Here is a 23,131-nt window from a genome sequence, read left to right as displayed (position 1 = left end):
AAAAGTGTGTCTCTTCTGAAATTGAGTCGTGTGTTGAGGATTTCAGAACACATTAGGCAACAAGGTAACCTAGTTTTAACATGTGAAAGAAATAAATTATATATTCCAAAGTGATATAGTGTTAAAAGTTGTGTAATCAAGATGTATAATTAGTTAATTAATTAATTAATAAAGTTGGCTTGAGGAAACTACAACATGCTACAAAATTTCATTAATCCAGTGACTGATAATAATTAGGCCTAATTAAATTATTTGTCAACATGTCACACTGTTTTCATAGTATACTAATACTCTTTTAAGTCTTAAGATTACACCATACTTAATTATTAACTTATGTTAGTAAAATGTATGAACTTTAAAGAAAACTGGAAAGGTATTTACGAGAAATATGTTGGGAACAGGCCCTCATCTTATTAGAAAAAAGAATTTACCAAAGGTTGAGAACCACTGATCTAAACAATTTTGTTGATATACTGTAGACTATTTCATAACCTGTAAGAACAATGGAATAGATTGTTGTGTTCTCAACCGGAATAAAATTATCTGTTTACTGAGTATTAGTTTTTGATCCATGCAGTGCAATGTCAAGTTACAAATTCCTTGTGGAAGAGTTGGCTCGTTTTTCTGAGTAGATAAATGGATGTAAAGAGCAATAATTTCAATTGGATAGCTGGGTATGGTCCACTCTGAACAGTAATTGTTATGTCTGAAGGATTGTAAGCAGAAAAAGTACCTGTGTAATACAATATATAGATTTCAAACATTTCCCTGTCAAGTTACTTGTAGTAAATATGTGTTAGTAAAATGAAGGTTATAAGCTCGTATTGCAGCCAGTTCAACCATTATGTCGATATGGATAGAAAAGTCGTGTAAATTGTGCAAATATCATGTGAAGAAAAGAAATAAGAGTGAAAGATGACGAGCAGACAAAGGAATATGAGAGAGATGTCAAATCTGGAAAATATTAAATAGGGGACACCATTTTCTAAACATGTATTTTATAAAATTAACATCTGTGGTCATGTCGTGTGTATAAGATATTCTTTGGATATATCAATTCTTCATTTTTACGAGGGGGATCCAGGAAATAACGACCGTTCGCGCATACCCGCTGCACAGCTGACTCCCCTTCCTTGTTTGAAGGTCAACTGGCTTCCTTAACATGTGTTGTCATAATGTTGTGAGTACTGGTTGCAACAAGTCGCCATTGTGCATTTTGTGTTACTTCAAAATGAACGACGCGATTGATAATCCCGCCGACTGTGAGGTGAGGAGTGTGATTCGATTTTTGAATGCCCGACATTTGAAACCTGCAGAAATTTACCGGCAATTGAAAGAAGTGTATGGTGATACTGTAATGAATGAAAGAAATGTGAGAAAATGGTGCGGAATGTTCAACAATGGGCAAACAAATGTCCACGATGAAACTCGACCCGGACGCCCATCACTCATCACTGAAGACTAACGTGAATGACAGAATCTTGCAAGACAGGCGCACATCACTCGACGAATTGCATATTGCCTTTCCTGACATTTCTCGTTCTTTGCTTGGTGAAATTGTGTCGCAACATCTTGGCTACCACAAAATCTGTGCACGATGGGTTCCACCCCAACTGAGTGACCAACACAAAACTCAGAGAATGGCGTCAGCATTGACATTCTTGATGCAATATCACACAGATGGAGACGCCTTTCTTGATCAAATTGTGACTGGTGATGAGACCTGGGTGTCTCACAACACCCCAGAGACCAAGCGCCAATCACGTCAGTGGCATCATCCCTCATCATCCAAGAAACCGAGAAAATTCAAACAGACTCTCTCAACACAAAAAGTCATGGCTACTGTCTTTTTGGATCGCAAAGGTGTTCTTTTGCTGGATTTCATGCCAAAAGGCACTATGATTAATGCAAATCGTTACTGTGAGACTTTACGAAAACTACGGCGAGCCATCCAAAACAAGAGGCGAGGAATGCTTTCGAGAGGAGTTGTGCTTCTTCACGACAGCGCCCGCCCGCACACTGCTGCTTCAACTCGAGAATTGCTGGATCAATTCGGTTGGGAAATCTTTGATCATCCGCCCTATTGTCCAGACCTTGCTCCTAGCGATTTTCACCTTTTCACTAAGCTGAAAGACTTTCTGGGTGGTACGCGTTTTGGAAGTGATGAAGAGTTGAAGAAGACAGTGAACACCTGGCTCAATGAACTGGCAGAAGAGGAGTATAACACGGGAATTCTAAAGCTAGTGAACAGATATGACAAATGTTTAAATGTAGGTGGTGATTATGTAGAGAATAAAGGAAGCTTCAGCTATGTACCAGACTTTGTTATTTCAAATAAATATATTTTTTTAATTATTACAACAAAACGGTCGTTATTTCCTGGATCCCCCTCGTACTATTGTTGAGTGCCTGTTTCTATTGTTGTGCGCATCTATATTATGATATTGGTAATTGAGGCAGTAATAAATCATGGTACTATGTAAATTTTCAATCCGGCATTTGCCTTTGTGACTGAAGAAAACCATGAAAAACCCCAATCCAACTGACTGGGACAGGATTTGAAATGGGACCTCCAAAATGTAAGTCTCAAACGTTATTGTCTGAATCAACTCGCTTGGTGTGAACATCTCTCCTTCCTTCTCAACTTGCTAAAGCAGTCTTGGCTTCAAAGATGTTCCTAGTGGGAGTAACACAGAAAAGTACTGGTATACTGAAAGTTCCATAGAACTGGCCTACTCATAGTTCCTTTCACTATGAAATACAGTGAAACCTGTTCAAATCAGAACCTGAAGAATCCGGAATTCTGTCTATTTCAGAACAATTCATCGGTCCTGGCAAAATTCGTATGTATTATGTGTAATTTTTTCTGAATAAAACTGAAACTGTCCAACGCAGAAACGGAAACTGTCTGCTACGGTTCAAAACGGAAATAATATTTTGGACACACTACTTTAATGTAAACTGTATTTTGAAACAGTATGTACTTTCAAGGAATGTGCGAAATATGTAGGTCACTAAGATAAAAACAAGTTTTCTTTGCAAAATTTTTGAGGGTGCGAGGATGTGTTGGCCTGATTGCCATACATTTTATTACTCTGTTGACTAGGCAGACGCGTCCCTTCAAAGAAGTTCAATGCTTCACCCCTTTATACTGCAGAACGCAAGTGTATTAGTGATTTAAAAAAAAGTTGCGTAAAAATGTTGCACTATCATTAAATGATGAAGTAAAAGTTATAGAGGAAAATTAGAAACAAAGCATATGGAAAATAATGTTGAAATTTAGGAATGGAAAACTCAGGTGTAACTTAATACTTTCAAAAATACAGGCCTTATCATGAATGAGTGGCTTGTGGTCAATAATGGTGACATAAAAAGGAAACAGAAAACAACTGGTTACATAGAAATAAATTAACTGTTGTGGGAGGGGATTCTTCTTGTCCTTTCAAAGATCATGCCAATTTCTGTACCTATTCTGCAAAGCAAACCCTTGAACTGGCTAAGAAATTAGATAATCCAGAATTCAAGGCTTCTAATGGATGGTTCCTAGTCCAATTAAATAATGTGTTGTGATATACAGTACAGTATGTTAGATATTAAATTTAGTGTAATTAATAATAAACTTTATAGTGTTTATTGAGTTACGATACAATTTATACAGGAAATGAGATTTTCATCAAGATCATTCACCAATTAAATAAGTGACAGGAAGCTGATTTAATGTCAGTACTGTTAAACAGAATATTTTGTAATTCCTATAATTTGCGGCATGCATTTTATTTTTCATTTATACAAATTATAAAATATTGCATTTTAACTTCACACCTGAATAACACGGAACCTGTCCACAATGGAAAAAAAATTAGGACCGTGTCACTTCCGTCTTGAACAGGTTTCACTGTAATTAAACAAAACCTGGGAAAACTTTAGATTGAGCGACAATGGAATTTTTCTCCAAGGGTGAGGAAACTAGCAAATGGAAGGAGAGATATGTGAAGTGTTGTAATGCAGATGGAGCCAACCGATTATAAATGCACAGCGTCAACCATTACAGGAACAGCCAATATATCTGTGATATACTGTGTGAAAGTGTATCTGAGAACAAGTATGAGTAAAAAAGTTACAGTAGAACTCCATTTTAATGATCCCGTCTTTAAGGAATAATCTGTCAAGTCCCAGCTAAATTACCACAAGTTTAATGTAATTAATTCCTGCTTAAAGGAAACTGAGTTTAAGGGAAATCTCACTTTTAAGGAATACTTTTCAAGTGGATTTTGTAATAATGAAACCCAAAATATCGACTCGGCTTTCAATAATCAATAGTATCAGCATATTCGATAGTGTTTCTCAATCGATAGTCATGCGGCACCATGTGGCGGCATTATTCTTTATGGTCTTGCTTTGCGTTGCTTTCACAGAGTGTTTGCTTTGTTCTAGTGAGTTGTGTGGATCCTGTTTCTAAGTTTTTTTTTGTTAGTTTATGCTGTTTATGCAGCAGAAATGGAAGAAATTAACTATCACACAGAAAGTGAAATGATGAGGGATATCGAGGCTAATCCTCAAATAACACTATCACATATGGCAAAAAAGCATGGTTGGTCAACTACTTCATTATGGGGAATAATGAAGAAGAAAGAAGAAATTTTCAATATTGAGCTTCAGTGTGGTTCAGATTCAACCAAATGGAAAAACATTCGTTCCTCATCATTTGAGGAGTTAGAAAATATTATAATGAAGTGTACTGTAAATAAATTGTAGGGCTAATTAAATGATTATAATGTTTACTATATAACACACGTTAGTACCGGTACTAGATATTTTAGCCTTTTCTTCCCATTATATGTGAATCTCCTTCAAGAAAAACCCCTATTTAAGGAAAAAAACTAATACCACAGAGATTCGTTAAAAAAGGAGTTCTACTATATTTACAAAATTTCTCATGTCCCTTTGTAATATTTATTTTACTGATCTAAAAGCAATTTTTCTGTCCTGTGGATTTCAATCTGTTAAGTGAAGTGAGGAAGTAAGTTGTGATTGCAATCTTTGCTCTGAAAGGAAGTCGATCAATTTAACAATATAATTATTCTTGCGCCATTTTCATTTCATTTATTGTATTCCATAGATCCTACATCAGCATTGAAGCTTTAAGATGTGGAACAAGTCAAAATTTTACAACATTACAATTTTTTGGCGAGCTGTAGTGAGATGAGGCCAAGGATTCCCCACAGATTACATATCTGGCATTTGCCTTATGGTTGGAGAAAACCTCGAAAAAAAACCCAACCAGGTAATCAGACCAAAAGGGGATGAAATGAGGTGAGGCCGAGGATTTGCCATAGACCATCCAGAATTCGCCCCACAACTGGGAAAACCTCGAAAGAAACCAACCAATCAGACCAAACGAAGGATCCAACCCAAGCCCAAGCACAGCTCCAAATCAGCAGGCCAGTGAGTCTGCCGACTGAGCTGCCTTGATGGCTCTATTGGCATTTGCCTTATAGTTGGGGAAAACCTCGGAAAAAACCCAACCAGTTAATCAGACCAAACGGGGATGAGGTGAAGTGAGGCTGAGGACTTGCCATAGACCACCCAGCATCTGCTCCACAGCAGGGGAAAACCTCGGAAGAAACCAACTAATCAGACAAAACGGGGGATCCAACCCAAGCCCGAGCGCAGCTCCGGATACATTGTTGCAGACAAAGAAGTCTGATATAAAGTCCTTGTTCAATGAAGGTCTGCTGAAAATGGAATGGAAAGTGATGCCACCCTTCATCCTACAATGAGACAGAATTGCATATACTCTGGGCTTTGATGCAGAAGAGGGCATGCGAAATTTACTCAATCTGTGTGCAAGAACACATTATTTGAAAGAGCAAAAATACTAACACAAGTCCTGCTGATTAATACCTTTGCACACAAATCATCATACAAGCCTTCACTGTAACTGAGTGTTCTTTGGGGGATCACTGCATTAACAAAAGAACTGTATCTAGAGCGCTTTCAGAATAAGAAGGCATATAAGGCGGAGCTAGTTCAGGCCGGTCTATCTCGACTAGCCAGTAACAGTGAAGTGATGTTGCCTAGTTAAATCATCATGAAGTCTCGCTGAAGTGTGGCGTATTTGTTTCTTTCTTGTGCGCACAATATTTATGGCTAGGAATGAATTTTAAGCTGTGCCATTCGACAGAGCTCTGAGTTCTAAATGCAAATGTACAAGAATGATAATTATATGTCAACTGGGTCGTGTGTTATCGCTTTAAGACTAAACAGAGGTATTCAACCTACAATATACAACATATTTTGCTCTAAAGTCTCTCTCTCTGTAAACGAAGATAGATTCTGTTTATTTTCAAATTCAGACGTGGACTGTTTTCTCTTGTGTAGTGTGTAACTTACCGTATCAATGTCTCTTGAAGGGATTGCAAGTGACTCTAGTGTTTCATCTGTTATACACAAAAGAATAGTTCTACACTCACAGGCGAGGAGTACTGTAAATAATTTTCCTAAAGCATTAGCTTATGATGCAGTGCGTGTCAGTTTTTCACAAACAATGAATCTGACTGCAGAGGCGAGTGGTTTAGAAGTGCATACGTTATCTCATGTTCTCGGATAGGGAAAAGAGATAATTAAAATAGCTGATGTACCTGAATTTACTTCTCCTTGAAAATAACGCAAAACATGTTAATTATTATTTGGACGATTTTCAGAACCGTGTATTACTTCATCGTGTGATATTTTAAATAGACTATATTAGTAGTATGTGTTAGCAGTGTCATTATAGAACGTGGAAAGCAAGAAGAAAGCTGAGAATAACCACAGATACGATTTTCACCTTTCATTGGAATATGTTGTTGTTGTTTTCTAATGCCAGGCATTTGACAATAACGTCATTTGACCTCTTGCACTCCAATATTTTTCAAAGATATTATCAGCCAGCCACTGAAGCACAGATTTTGAGGTGTTCCAAATCCATTTCTTGGTTTGAGTTGCACAATGGGCACTTAGGGGACTGATATATTCCAATTCTATGCAGGTGTTTGGCCAAACAATCATGGCCTGTTGCCAATCTAAATGCAGCTACAGACGATTTTCGTGGTAAATCGGGAATTAACTGTGGATTTTGATGCAGAGAGTTCCATTTTTTCCCTTAAGATTGTGTTTTCAAATTTTGTTTGTTGAAGTCTAAGTATGTAGATTTAATAAATCTTTTCACAGAGTAATACGTAGATTTAGTAATAGGTCTGTAAGTAGCAGTGCTGCCCTTCTTTGCTTAAGCATCTACATTCTCGTTTCCCAGGATTCCACAATGGGATGGTATCCATTGGAATACAATTCTTTTATTGAGTGATATTAATTGAGAGAGCGTTTTAGTTATTTCTGCTGTTTGAGATGAAGGTGTGTGTTTAGAGACTATTGATAGAATAGCTGCTTTGGAGTCTGACAATATAACTGCATTCTTAAATTTATTGATGTGGCATAGAAGATTCCTGAGACTTTCACTTATTGCAGTGATTTCACCATCAAAACTTGTTGTTCCATATCCAAGAGATCTATAAAGTGAGAAGAGACAGCACGTAACACCTGCACCGGCACCTTGTTCTCTGGAGATCAAGGATCTGTCGGTGTATAAATGAAGCCAGTTTTGTGGAGGGTACCTAATATTAATTGTCTCTAAAGACAATTGTTTCAGTATTTCAGTGTTTCCTTGTGATTTCAGTATTTCTTCTGTTAAATTTAGATTATATTCTATATTTAATAGAGTTTAAGGGTTTGGTTTAATTTGTAAGTTTTCTTTTAAATTCGGGATATTGATTTTCTGTTTTAATTCTTGAACAATGGATATGAAACTTTTTTGAGTTTTCAATCTACAGAGAGGACTGTATGAATGCCAATTGTTTCCTGGTAATCTGATGAGTTTTTCATATTGAATCAGTACTTTTTCTTCTATTGTCATTTTGATGCTGTTAATATTAGTGAGGAATCTCATAAAATCTATTGGAGTTGTTTTGATTCCACCAGTAATGAGTCTGAGAGCTTGGTTTTGAACATATTCTATTTCGTTTATGAAAGGTGAAGTAAGTAAAATTTCTACGCAGTATGTCAGCACTGGCTGTATAAACATTTTGTATGTAGTGTTCAAAGTATTCCTAGAGCATCCCCATTTCTTTCCTGCTAGTCTTTTTAGAAGGGAGAATCTTTTATGAGCTTTTTCAGAAATGTATTTCAAATGGTTGCTCTATGTTAACTTACTATCGAAAATAACTCCAAGATATTTGAATTCGTCCTAGGAAGGTGTTGGCCATTGTATTGGATATTGAATTCTCTTTCTTTTTTACCAAGTGAAAATATTTGGTAGTTACTTTTGCTTAAATTGAGTGTCATCAAATTTGATGTATTCCATTCATGTAGTTGATTTAGAGCTTTAAGAGCAGAATTTTGTCTCTATGTCTATAAGATCCAGAAGTCCACAAAACTATATCACCTGCAAATAGTGTTGTTTTCATGTTTGATTCCTCTAATAGGGAGGGTAAGTCATTTATATAAATATTGAATAAAGTGCTGAGGACAGCACCCTGAGGTAGACCTCGATATGTTTGTCTGTAACTAGAAAGTGAGTTATTGAATTTAGTGGCAATGAATCTTTGACTAAGGAATTCTGATATCCATCTGAACATATTGCTGGAGATACCTAATTTCTGGAGTTTTAGTAATAATTTATTTCTCCAAACAGAGTCATATGCTAACTGAAAGTCAATAAATATTGCCAAGGATCTTCTTCCTTGTTAAAACTGTCTTTTATTTTTGGCCGAGGTGTATGACTTGTTCATTGGTAGAGTGTAGTTGTCGAAAGCCGGCTTGTCTCGGTGATAAAAGATTTTGGGATTCTAAATACCAAGTTAATCTGTTGGAGATCATGGAATATTATACATGGTATAAGAGAAATACTGCTTAAATGTATGAGATATTTGGTTGATATTGTAAACATAAACACTCCTGCCTCTTTTTCGATTAATTATACGAAGAGTATTAACAACATTCTTGCTTAAGAGCATTAAAAAATGTATAAGATGAAGCAATTTAATTACATTTCACTTTTAAAATATATACAGGTATGTTAGAAACTAGAAGATTTTATAATTCCAAAACACAATTTCTATTTTAAAAACCTTGCGTTATTACTATAATATATTACATTTTATATGTTTTTCTAATATACAAATTTACCTTTAATATATTAGGCCTAACAGTATTATTGGGTTATGGTTTTTATATTCACTTCTATATAACTACCTTCACTCATAGGCTTATAGTGCCACAAGCCAGAGTGATAGAACATAGAATCCTGGACCTCTAGGTAGGTATAAGCTTGAGAATTAAATGAAATTAGATAAGCTTGATTTAACAAAGTAAAAGAAAGTAATCTTAAATTTCAATATGAGTACTTAATTAGGCCTACATATGAACAGATATGCTTATATTCTTATAGCCGGATTCTTAGCCAGACTATAGAACCCTGGACCTCTAGATACGTAAAAGTTAGAGAATAAAATTAAATTAGATAGGCATAGTTTAAGAGAGAAAAATAAAATAATCTACTGAATACTGAATTATGTATAATCACATATTATGCATATGTTGCATTATAGCCAGATTCGTAAACAGAATATAGAATCCTGGACTCCTAGGTAGGTATAAGCTAGAGAATTAAATTAAATTATATGGGCTTCATTTAACAGAGGGAAAATAAAATACTTTTCAACTTCAATATCAATACTAAATTACGTTTCTACAGATATGTTTACATTTTATTATCGCTAGATTCGTAGGCTGCCCCTACAAACTTTATCTCATCTTTTCTCTAGAAAAATAAACAATAATAAATTCAGCATTGTTGTACAAGGAAGTCTGAACATTTGGGTAAACGTTCTCGCTCTCAATTTTTTTCTGGAGAGAATTTCCACATGTCAGATAGTGCATTACAATATGCAGCATTTCTTTTTTTAAATTAAGACATTCTTTGTCTGACATTAGCACAGCAAATTTCTACATATCTGTCATTTTATTTCGTAAGTTAGTGACTCCAAGATCTATTGATCTGTGAAGCGAAAAAGTAATAAAAATTGGGATGAGAATTACTTCAGTAAGAGTAATTTTATTTACACATTACACACAAAAAAGGAACAAGTCTCGACCAAAGACGAGCAGTGACTGATAGTTTCTATCCTTATCTGTTGTCTCTGTCTTCACGATTCGTGCACCGTGCACTGGGTGACAACGTCGTACTGCTGCTAACACTCGATTGGCGTAGGCCATATGCCTCCTTATTCTGAAACCGCTATAGTTCAGTTACTGTCGTGAGGTGTTATGATTTCCATGGCTGACAGGAAGTAACAATGCAAGGGAGAAACTGGCATTCCAACCACATTGTTCAGATTGACGAGTGAAAGATGGTCGACGTAAATACCATTAGCAGAAACGTTGGGAAAAGAAATTGGATTCTCACAATGATTGGCATGTCAATGAAGAAGATACAAATAAAGATATGTTCAAACAACAGAGATGCAAAAACACTGTTCAATTTCAATGAGGAGCATGGACAGCTTACCAGCATAATTCACATGGATTGCTGGAATGGATATAATGATCCAGTGACCAATGTACATACTAACAATATTCAGTCACACTAGTGGACACTCCAACATCACCTATCCTGGGATAGCATTCAATCAGGCAAAATGGATGTTCACATTTGTGAACATTTGTTGTGTTGTGTCAGAACTTTAAAAATCGGTCAGCAGATCCATTTCAAGAACTACTAAACGAAGACATTAGGCAGATTCATTTTTTTTTAGTTGGTTATTTAACGACAGTGTATCAACTACTAGGTTATTTAGCGTCGATGAGATTGGTGATAACGAGATAGTATTTGGTGATATGAGGCCGAGGATTTGCACCTGGCATTCATCTTATGGTTGGGGAAAACCTCGGAAAAAACCCAACCAGGTAATCATCCCAAGCGGGAATCGAACCTGCGCCCAAGCACAACTTCAAACCAGCAGGCATGTGCCTTAACCAACTGAGCCACGCCGGTGGCTGGCAGATTCATTCTGTAGTAATGTAGTGTTATATTGTGTTTTAAGTTGGTGTAGTTTAGGCTAGTCTAGAGACAATATTCTTGGCATCAGGAGTGTTGGCTACATTGAATAAATTTTCTAGAACACTATGTTGACTAGGGTCATCACAAGTTGGAAAGAAGAGCTCAAAAGCTCACCTGACTGTAAGAGTCTATCATGAGGCCTTCCACACTCTTGTTCAACACCTGCACTGTCGTCTTTCCATCAGGATCATAGCTGTGATGCCGTATAGGAAGGTTCTCTTTCAATAACCTATAATGAAAACACATATTTATTAAAACAACTAAATAAAAAAAGATCTCAGTGCTATAATGAACCGTTGGGCGGGTGTATCAGATTTAGTCAGATCACAGTTAAGTGAAACTGGATGCATACAAAAAGCATTACATAAATTAAATTAGCTTAACCTAATCTCATCTAATCTAGTTTAGTTTCATTTGCCATAGCATACAAAAGTATAACTGGCTTCATCAAATCTTAAACTTACACTTACTAATAATAATAATAATAATAATAATAATAATAATAATAATAATAATAATAATAGTAGTAGTAGTAGTAGTAGTAGTAGTAGTAGTAGTAGTAGTAGTAGTAGTAGTAGTAATAGTAGTAGTAGTAGTAGTAGTAGTAGTAGTAGTAGTAAATAATAATAATAATAATAATAATAATATACAATGAAACCACTACAGAATACGAAAAGAAATATACGGACCCTATGATTTACAATATCATATCATATCATTATACATGAACATTATAGTATACCGAACATCATTTAAAATACCAGTAAGAACTAAAATCTTTGGGGATGTAATGAACATCACTTAAGATAACATAAACTGAAGTAATAACTAATATTTAAAGTAGAATTAACGTATGTTTCTTTCGACTTCTGACAGCTCACTAGTCATATGGCTTACAGCTCTGCTGTCATGGCAATGCTGTCAAATTGCTGCTTCTGTTAACTGCCAGTCAGCCTGCGATAAGTTTGATAATGTGGCAGCACTGCCTGCAAGCTTGGGCGAAAAGAGCAGTGGGAGTCAAATGGTGATTGACTACTTCCAAGGTTAATCTTGACTGCTATAACAACAACCAATAATCCATGCAACGAGCGACCTGCAGCTACGCAGCTAGCAAGCTGTCAGAAGTCGAACGAAATGTTAATTCTACTGTAAGTATATATGCAGAGTTGAAATGAAATAATCCTCCAGATTGAAAGGGACAATAGGGCACATTTAAATGAATAGAAAAGCTATAATATGTTTTGTGATTAAATACATAGTTAATTAGAAAATTGGCTCTAAAGTTTAAAAATGTGGCACCATTAGTGTGCTTGGAACTGTCGAACATCCAGGCAGAGGCAATGTACACTCTCAGACGTAGGATGTAAACAAAACATTATGTAAAGTTATTCGTGTCAATCAATGAACTACTTTTGTCGCAGGATATAAACAAAATATTACCCTATGTAATGTTGTTTTTTTTAGTAGGTTATTTTATGACGCTTTATCAACATCTTAGGTTATTTAGCATCTGAATGAGATGAAGGTGATAATGCCGGTGAAATGAGTCCAGGGTCCAGCACCGAAAGTTACTCAGCATTTGCTCATATTGGGTTGAGGGAAAACCCCAGAAAAAACCTCAACCAGGTAACTTGCCCCAACCGGGAATCGAACCCGGGCCACCTGGTTTTGCAGCCAGACGCGCTGACCGATGTAATGTTGTTCTTGTCAGTCAATCTTAGTCATAGAATGTAAACAAAACATTACTGGTACGTAACATTGTTTGTGTTAATTAATTAACTCTCCTTGTCTTAGGATGTAAACATAACATTAGCCTATGTAACATTGTTCATGTCTATGAATTACTCATTCGCGCACTAACAATTACATTTACAATATTTGGTACTTTTAATAGGGAATTGAACAGTATAAAATATCAAAATAATGTTTAAATGCTAGTGTTCATTAGACATGACAACATGAATTTCAACACACTGGGATTAATTGAAGCATTTGAACTCATCTCTAGGATGTATGAGAAGACCTTTTTTTAGATGAAACATTCCATATGCCCACCAACATTCCATATGCCCACCAATCACTTGTACACATGCTTCACACTTTGTCACCTAATTCTGACGCACTCTGGTGAGGATCTCTGGATTGTTTTTGATATCTTTGGCTGCTAGGAAAATACGCTGATGCAGCTCGTCAATGGTCAATCCAACAATTCGGGAACTTAATGTCACTGTGGCGAATCCTCGGCCTCACCTCACTACATCTCGCCAAAAAATTGTAATGTTGTAAAATTAATGTCAAAATAAAAAAAATCTAATTTTGATTTTAATTAAAAAAACATGATTTTTTTCCACCCTAGCTTCTCATGAAATATACAAATCTAGCTGTTACTGCATGGGTAATTCCATTTTCTAATACTTCGTGTGAATGTTTATTTTTGTGTATGCAGGGAAAAAACATACCTCCGTAACCGAATGGTAAATGAGCACTTAGGTGGCTTGGCAATTCTTTGCATTGAAAGGAAATTAACCAATAATCTCAAAGTGGACACTGTCGTCATCAAATCCGACGCTCTCCACAGCAATAAACATATTAATCTACACTACCATTCCTATTGTGTTAAGCAACTTATAAGTTCGTTTAAATTAATAAATAAGGTAACTTAATAATATAAAAAAATAAATATGTATGTAAGTGCATGGATATCTTCTGAACGAGAATAGTTTCCATATTGCAACATTAACACTTCAAAACAGCATAAAAAAGTTGCTTCCCCAAGCTAATGTCTCACACCACCTTTGCTCTCCCAGATTGAAAATCCTGGTGCTGTTCCTGATGTGCACACAATGCAAGGAGATGATCCATGTAAGAGACGAGCTTACTGAAACTGGATCATGTGGTGTTTGCATATTGACAAATTGGAATAATGAACAATCCTAATACAGTAGTACTCATTCAATTTAATGCTAAATTTATTATACTTGTTGATGGGTCAAATCTGAGAACAAATTACTTATCATTTTCAAGTGATAATCTTAACATTTTTTTTGCAAAGCAAATAAAAAAAACAAAGCCACATTTGTGGAAGTGTATCAAATTCTACAATTTGGAAATTCTCGTTAGAGACCATTCTTTCTCCACTCTGCCCTATGGTAGCAATCGACAGAAAATGTCATCACACTTTCCCTAGATGAAGAGGCGAATTGAAGCCGAAACATACAAAATGCAAAATTAGAATACAGTTTACCAGTTTACACGCTTTAAAATATACAAGTTTGTGTTCATCGTTGGATCACAGTCTACTATATACAGTCGCGAAGCTTGAGGTGTTTTTTTGCAAATCTCGTGATAAAGCACTCCAAGCGGTTAGCAACTAGAAACAATAGACTGTCCATGGTCGACTTTGGACTGTGTCGTATTTCTATCGAGTGCTAGCTCGTTGCGTATTTCACATTGATGCTTGTGAAATGTTCGTTATTAGTTATAATGAAAATGTTAATGGCTAAAATATAATAATTGGAATAATAATATGGGACAAGGAGGAGACGTTTGTAGTGCCATAAATTGTAGCAACAGTAAGAGAAAGAGGCCAGAGTTATCCTTTTTCCAGTTTCCGAAAGATTCAGAAAGGTTCCTGGGTTTCCACAAGAATGCTGTGCGGAAACAAAACTGTTAATTTGAAGTTCTTTGTGACTGTTAGAATACATTATATCCTTAAATTTCACAATGAAATGTTTCAGTCTAACCGAAAGCACATTAGATACCGGTTAAAGTTCTGTCATTTAGGCTGCTAAATTTCCAGAGAAATAAAGGTTAGGTCTACTTTTTTTTTCAGAGGATATATTTTTAATTGTAGCTATTAATTTTGTTATTATTTTTATGTGTTATTTTACTAAAGACATAGAAAAATTAAGTTTGTTTTAATGGAATTTATTGATCACGTTTTATTTTCAATTCTGGTGGGATTATTATTGCTTAGGCCTACTTTTTTCTTCAAAGGATAAGTTTTTAATTATAGCTGTTAATTTTGTTGTTATTTTTATTTGTTGCTTTATTAGAGACGTAGAAAAAGTCTGTTACAATAAAATTTATTGATCACGTTTTATTTCCAATTCTGGTGTGATTATTATTGCTTAACCTCATCCCACTTTGTTAACTACGTAAGCCTACACTACAAGTACCGGTACACGTAAGTTACTCCATTAATTCATATTTCCATTATTATTGTTGTAAAGAGAAATGCAAATTAATATTTATTGGTTTCATAGTTAATTATCGCTATAATCTTGTATGAGTGAAGCTATTATAGTAAATTTCAGTTCGTTTTGCACAAACAAAAATTATATTAACTTATTTCTTGCAGGTATCTTCGAGTTTATGGTGGAATTTAATATACTTCATTAAAATAATAAATTAACTTTATGCATTTAATATTTCAATAATGGAAGGAAGGTATTAATTTTTCCAAAAGAACAAGACAACGAAAGTGTAACATATTTTGTCGGCTGCTAGGAGAGAGATCTGCGATGACGAGGCGATAGTAGCGATCCTAGTGGTGGGCAACTACCCATGTTTGCATTTTTACTACATATTGAGCTTCGCGACTGTATATAGTAGACTGTGGTTGGATCAAAGACGTTGTAGTTATATATCTAGACACACAATTGGCGCTGGTGTCGTGTACAAATTTGAAACCTCTCGCACAGGTTCGTGCGACACCATGTTTGGGGAGCATTCGGAGTTCAGAAAATACCATTGAGTATATAGGCGTTTTCTTAGTGGATTTCCTCCTTTACTGTAATATAACTAAACTTATTTACGTATTTTCTAACGTATAATATAAAATAGCAGAAGTAAATCTAAATATTGTAACTAAGCATTGTTTCAAATATAAACGCCTTATATTGCTCATAAATAGACATTAGTTTATTTCTATTTCCTATGACCGAATACATGGAATATTTTTACTTATGTTATTATATACGTTAGAAAATACGTAAATAATTTATTTAAATTATATTACAAAGAGAGGAATGTCCGTTAAAAATGTCTGTACAGTATACCCAACGGTATTATCCAAACACCTAATGCACTGTAATAATAATCCGCAGTGTTTTGAGAATCAGAGGCGATATGACTCTTCTACTGCAGACATTGATTGCAATTCCCTCATTCTTACATCATTCTCAATGACACAATATTGTCGAAATGTGATTGTATTCATTGCTGGCTTAGTTGTTAAATCATTAAGAAAAATATGGTGTAATAAATCTAAAGACTCAATTTATGGTACGTAGCCTACCACCAGTAAACAAAATCTCTTTTATTTTTTAACGAAAAAATAATGGGAGTCTTGTCATATCATCATTTGAGATTATAGAAATATGTCGCTTAGTGAAAGAGCGATTATACAGATGTTGACAGTTCAATGGCATATTACCATCCACTCTTACATCGTGTGAAAGCAATGTGCTCTAGAAGTAGAATACTTGTGCAATTTTTCTGTACTTATAGGAACATATTTTATGAAATGGATCCCAGATTCCTCCCGAGAACCATATTTTAAACTTGTTAAACTGACCATAAAAGTGCATAAAGATCTACTGACGTAGCTCAGTGGGCTAAGGACTGTCAGTCCGGAGTCGCGCTCGGTCGCAGGTTCGATTCCCGCTGATTTCCTGGTTGGGTTTTTTCTTATATCTCCAACTGTAAGGTGAATGTCAGGTAATCTATGGCGGATCCTTGGCCTCGTCTCGCCAAATATCATCTCAGTATCATCAACACCATCGATGCTAAATAATCTAGCAGTTGATACAGCGTCATTAAATAACCAAATAAAAGAAAGTACTACATCAAAAGCAGATGTTAGCACACACCTAAGGTTACCAGTACAACACGACTTTACATAAAAATGTTGTAAGACAATGTTTAACGGAGTCAATAATAATAATAATAATAATAATAATAATAATAATAATAATAATAATGAATCAATAGGCAAGAAGTTCTGTACACTAGGCCTGAGTTTTATTACATGATTACTTGACTAATTCGTGCATGTGACGTTTATTTCATACTACAGCTGTGATAATAAGCTATTGCACGGTAGGCCTACTTATATTTCTAACTAAAACATTAGGTACGTGTTTCTATTTTGCAGGTGTAGGCCTATATTATGTGATATGGAAGCGAATAAATAATAATTGTTTATTTCTCGTCCATATCAAACCAAACGTGTTTACAATATAGGCCTAATGTAACGTCTTACACAGGCAGTGTTTTGTTAATAATAGTTAATACTAACAATTTTCTTTTCATCTAAACTATTACTACAATATGCATTTGTATTTCTGTTCGCTCTATATGTTGTCAAATAACTATACAACATCTTTAGTTACGGTATCAAATTGTTGCAGTTTTCTTTCGTTTCATGTCAAACTAACTGTAACTAAGCTTGATTATGTCTTTAACGTGGTCGCTTTAAATGTTAATTTTCATTTATCCATTCAGATTGATTTATAAGAGACATATTAAACATTCAGCATTGTATAGTGCAGCCGTCTGCTAGCCGGTGCTTCTCCCAAAACATGGCGGCGGACGCAAGCTTCAATTTGTCCCTACTCTAAACTTCTGCGCAGCCTCGGCTGTAGGGGCTCGGGTTGGATCTTTGCCAAGGTTTAATTCTTGTCTGCATTAATATTACTATCTTTGCAATCTTTGGATTTTCCAAAGGCTTTGACAAATGATGCACAAAATGGGATGATAACTTTTACCTAGTTTGTGGATCTCCGATTTCGAACTGTTTGGTTCTCATCAGCACGACGAATGTCATGGAACGGTAATTTTGCCAGAAATATTGCAAAAGCAAAGTCAAAAGGCGTAAGCCAAATGACAAAGCAAAACAATGACAATTTTGCTGAGTAGGTGGTACTATTTCAAAACATTTGCAAAGCAAACGATCTGTCTATGATCAGACACAAACACCCCAGATCACAGTGACCAGGTCTAACACTAATATACGTGTCTCTATGACAGTACATAACAAAATGACAGACCAACTCATTAATACATCACATCCTCTATACAGGGAACATCAAAGCAAACAAACCAACCTTAGCCGTCCCCTGTCAATTATACCGTTTATCGAAGAACCAAGAATACATATACCTTAAAGTCGTAAGTACGAACTATATAAAATGAAAATTGCTTTCCGCCCAATTTAGCTTGGTGAAACATCGATATCTCCCCACATTACACACAGGAGATTTAAATTTTCACATTCCTCGGCTTCACGTCACTTAGATCTCTCTCAACTACCCCTCTAACCTTGTCACTTAGCTATCTTATCATTTAGCATAACAACGAAACGCAAATCTGAGGTCAGTCCAATGTGTAGTGTTGAGAAATATCGAAGATTGGCCACAGTGATCTACATTTATAAAGATTATTACCACTTTCGCTTCAAAGGAACTGTAGTAGCGCTTCGAATGACATTCCTCAGAGCAAATGCCATTGCATTGGTATGAGCTACACAAATTATACTGAGCTATAGTGTTTAAGTTTAAGGTGTAGCTTCTGTTGCCTAGTTAACAATAATAAGAAGCCGACTCGTTGGTAAAGTTCACAGTTTTAGAGCAATTATCCTTTTTATTTTACGCGTACGTGAAAATCCACGCACATAACCTATACACACAGTAGACGAATGAAGTTTGTAAGGGTTGCCAGAATGCCAGATAAAGAAACAGTGTTGCCAACAGTTGTTCATATAATCTCGCTAGATGGGCTTTCGAAAAACCGCAATTTTCTAACAAAAATCTCTAGATTTTAATGCGTATTTATTGTTATTCAATTTAATAATAATAATAATAATAATAATAATAATAATAATAATAATAATAATAATAATAACCATAGGTCAAGGTAGAGTATCCACTCGCCAATGTAATGAATATTGCACACTTTTGTACTACCGAAATCCTGTTTTGCTTAGAAATACACTACTGATTATGTATATTTAAACCTAAGTGTTTAGCTTGTTTCTTACATCGTGGACAGTAGAAAAAACAAGATAGATATATTCGAAGGATTGTATTATTGTGCAATTCTAGTAAAAACGCGTTCTAGTCAGCGGCGGATTTTCAGGGGAGGCAAGGGAGGCCGAGCCTCCCCTAATATTTTACCAGAACACAATATGGCAGTCATAATTTCAGCTGAATTAAGGTCACAGACAAGTTACAGCAAATGACGAATATTTTTCCTTTTATATTAATTTTACTATTCACTACGACTAAGATGTAAGTTACGTAAAATCGACCACATTCAGTTGGTGAAGACCGCTCGCTATACTGCAGATAGTACAAATAATAATAACAGATAGCGCTGTAACCTGTATAGTCGACATCCAGCAGCCTGCAGTGTCCATGCGAGAGCGAGAGAAAGGAGCCGGCTAAATGACGCTACTCCCCGGTAACCATGACAACAGCAGTTCGACCAATAAGATAGCTGGTTAGAAGGGTGTTTAAACTTGACTAGAACGCGCGAAGGGAGCCGATTTGGAGACGTCCTACCCACCGCTGACAACTGTACTGCTTATAGTCACAGCTGGTTTCCGCTGTATTGGAAAGCTCCCTCTCTTTCCCTCTTCGTGGTTTTAGAAAACTGAGTGACGTGTTGTTAGTTTTCTCTCCCTGCGTAAAAGTTTTCATTTATGTTGTTAGATTTCCTCTTGTTTGCGGGTGTTCTTGTTATTTTATTCTTTTGTGTTACGAGATGTATTTACTTATACAGTATTTTAAATATATCGAGAGTTTAAAAACAAATACAGATTTGTCTCTAGCTTCTTCTAGTAGCAGTTGTTCAATATGTTGTGACCTGTTTGATCGGTTTGCGAAGAAAGAGGAACGTCCAGTTAATTTGCTGTAAAATTAGACTATGTAATAGTAATGAGCAAGCCCCGAATTCTTAGGTTCGAATCAATTTGTTGCTATCTCGTTACTCTCGAAATATTATTTTTCTTGTTCGTTTTATGTAGCAAAGAGTAACATTCTTAAATGTAATATGACCTAAAAAGACCTAATTCGTAGGTCAGGACTTAAAGTGTCCCAAAGAGTGGTAATCTTTACCAAGCCGTTGTAATATATTAACAGTATGTTGTTTGCAAATCAAGATTTCAGGTATAACACCCTGTAAAGTTGATTTGAATAATTTCGAGGGAAAAATTGTTCCGGGGCCGGGTATCGAACCCGGGACCTTTGGTTTAACGTACCAACGCTCTACCACTGAGCTACCCGGGAACTCTAACCGACACCGATCCAATTTTTCCCTCTATATCCACAGACCTCAAAGTGGGCTGACAACCGTCAAGCAACCAACTTCGAGTGCACACTGACTCCGTGTGACTTAAATTGTGGTTTTCTGTTAACGAACAGTGACGTGTATTATGCAAATCAAGACTTCAGGTATAACTCCCTGTAAAGTTGATTTGAATAATTTCGAGGGAAAAGTTGTTCCGGAGCCGGGTATCGAACCCGGGACCTTTGGTTTAACGTACCAACGCTCTACCACTGAGCTACCCGGGAACTCTAACCGACACCGATCCAATTTTTCCCTCTATATCCACAGACCTCAAAGTGGGCTGACAACCGTCAAGCAACCAACTTCGTTCGAGTGCACACTGACTCCGTGTGACTTAAATTGTGGTTTTCTGTTAACGAACAGTGACGTGTATTATGCAAATCAAGATTTCAGGTATAACTCCCTGTAAAGTTGATTTGAATAATTTCGAGGGAAAAATTGTTCCGGAGCCGGGTATCGAACCCGGGACTTTTGGTTTAACGTACCAACGCTCTACCACTGAATAATTTCGAGGGAAAAATTGTTCCGGAAATTATTATTCAAATCAACTTTACAGGGAGTTATACCTGAAATCTTGATTTGCATAATACACGTCACTGTTCGTTAACAGAAAACCACAATTTAAGTCACACGGAGTCAGTGTGCACTCGAAGTTGGTTGCTTGACGGTTGTCAGCCCACTTTGAGGTCTGTGGATATAGAGGGAAAAATTGGATCGGTGTCGGGTAGAGTTCCAGGGTAGCTCAGTGGTGGAGCGTTGGTACGTTAAACCAAAGGTCCCGGGTTCGATACCCGGCTCCGGGACAATTTTTCCCTCGAAATTATTCAGTATGTTGTTTATTTTTATTTTTTTTTTCCCGTAAAATCATATAAATTCCTAAACATAAGATTTAAAATCCTAAAATATAAATTAGAAAACCTAATTTTAATTTCTTAAAACCTATAAATTCTGCGCTTGGTAATGAAGTACGTCACAGGCCTTATATTTTTTATATTCTCATCATTCACGTCTTGGCCTCCTCAACTTTCAAACCCACCGTCCGTTACTGGTTCTAGTATACAAAGAAATAATACATTTTCACTGTATCATAAGTATTCACTTCACAAATGCTATTCTATGTAAAAGCATAACATTACAATGACATTTAAAAATGTATACATGACAAATTCGAGCATATTTCCGGAGTCTCGGCTATTAACTTAGGGAGATTGAAAATAATTAGCTTTAGCTATGCAATAGATGATTTGGTCACTCTGATTCTGGTGTAATTCCGCCACGGTCGCCAACATTTCTGTGGTCATTATTATTACCCACGGACTAATTTGTGGTTGCCATTAGTAGTTTGATATAAAACGATTGTCATTATATTGAATGCATCCATAATGACTGTGAGACTACGGTCTAAATGTATTATTTACTGATGTTATTGACTATTAAATGACAGGAGAAAATCCACAAAATGTCAATAACGATGAAAATTTGTTGCCTAGGATTTCCCATAGATGGCCGATTAAAGTTAACGACAACGACATCTAGCGACAGTAAAGTAGGCTATTTGTCTAGGTTTATAGATACTGCAAAAATTGGTGTCGATTTCTTCGCTCGTTTCGCAATAATCGCAATCGACCTTTGCAAAATGTTAATGAGACTCCTCCACAGTATATAGAGAACATATGTTCTCTATACTGTGGTCATACTATCATCTATAGAGGCCTATATAATTTGAACTGGTAATGAAAATTACCGGAAAACGGCTGAACGGCTTTTAATAAATGACCTCTCATTTTGAAGCTTGGAACCCAAAGTTTTCAGTGAAATTTCAGTTTTTCTACATCATTTTACTATTTTCCAAAATGAAGAGGTGGATTCCAAAACCTACTAAGTCAAAAAACTACTTTTTACAGAAGAGCAATAAAATTGAAATTATTATTTTGGAGCTTATTATCTGAGTAATTTATGTTGTACCACATCCGTCATAACATAGATATGACATTACAAAATATTTGTGGCATTTACATTTATATCTTACAATTTATAGGCGCGTGTTTTTTCAAAATTGCACTACGTCATGACTTAGTTTGATTTGGAAAAAAATTCAGAATATTTCTCTATACTGGTTAATTCATGTATGCTGTGTTAACTCAAGAAAATGTTCCACATATTTATTACTATATACTGTAATGTTTTACGTGTTAGTTTTAACATGGAATATTACATTTTCCATTTACAGAAATAAAGAATTGAATTGCAAATGCTGTGTTAACTGAAAAAAAAAATAATACACTGTAGGTGTATGGCAAATACTTTAACTTATTACCAGTGGCGTGTAGTCAACCCCATCAACTCCAGCACTGCTGGGGGTAAGTAATTTCTATACACCGTTGTTTTACTATACTATATTCATTGTTACATAAATCTAATTTGAATTTCCCACACGCGAATCCTCTATGATGTGCTCTCAGATGAGAGCTCGCCAGATCCAGCAATACGGAATTTGCTGAGTTAGCGCATGTGCTCTCTTTATTTCGGTTGTGCTTTGCGGGGAGAGAGTGTATGGGTTCAATTAATCCAATACCGGTATTAGTGTTTTAAGTTGTGTCCCTCCAAATAATTTGGTCACGAGCC

General features: G+C 35.7%; 1 protein-coding gene across 1 annotated transcript in view; it reads right to left on the bottom strand.

Annotated features, from left to right (window-relative positions):
- The window catches only part of LOC138701489 (NADH dehydrogenase [ubiquinone] 1 alpha subcomplex assembly factor 3), a 45,476-nt gene extending 26,586 nt beyond the window's left edge, over positions 1 to 18,890 (bottom strand). Inside the window, exons 1-2 of the mRNA XM_069828405.1 lie at positions 18,604 to 18,890; positions 11,270 to 11,384 (exon numbers count right to left, since the gene is read on the bottom strand). Coding sequence (XP_069684506.1) covers positions 11,270 to 11,384; positions 18,604 to 18,665 — 177 coding nt within the window. The 5' untranslated portion in view covers positions 18,666 to 18,890. The remainder of the gene's footprint in view (positions 1 to 11,269; positions 11,385 to 18,603) is intronic.
- Between the last annotated feature and the right edge of the window lie 4,241 nt (positions 18,891 to 23,131).

This window comes from Periplaneta americana, chromosome 6 (assembly GCF_040183065.1).
Source record: "Periplaneta americana isolate PAMFEO1 chromosome 6, P.americana_PAMFEO1_priV1, whole genome shotgun sequence".
Classification (NCBI taxonomy): domain Eukaryota; kingdom Metazoa; phylum Arthropoda; class Insecta; order Blattodea; family Blattidae; genus Periplaneta; species Periplaneta americana.
Note: the sequence above shows the minus strand (reverse complement) of the source record. Positions and strands in the feature narration are given on the sequence as shown.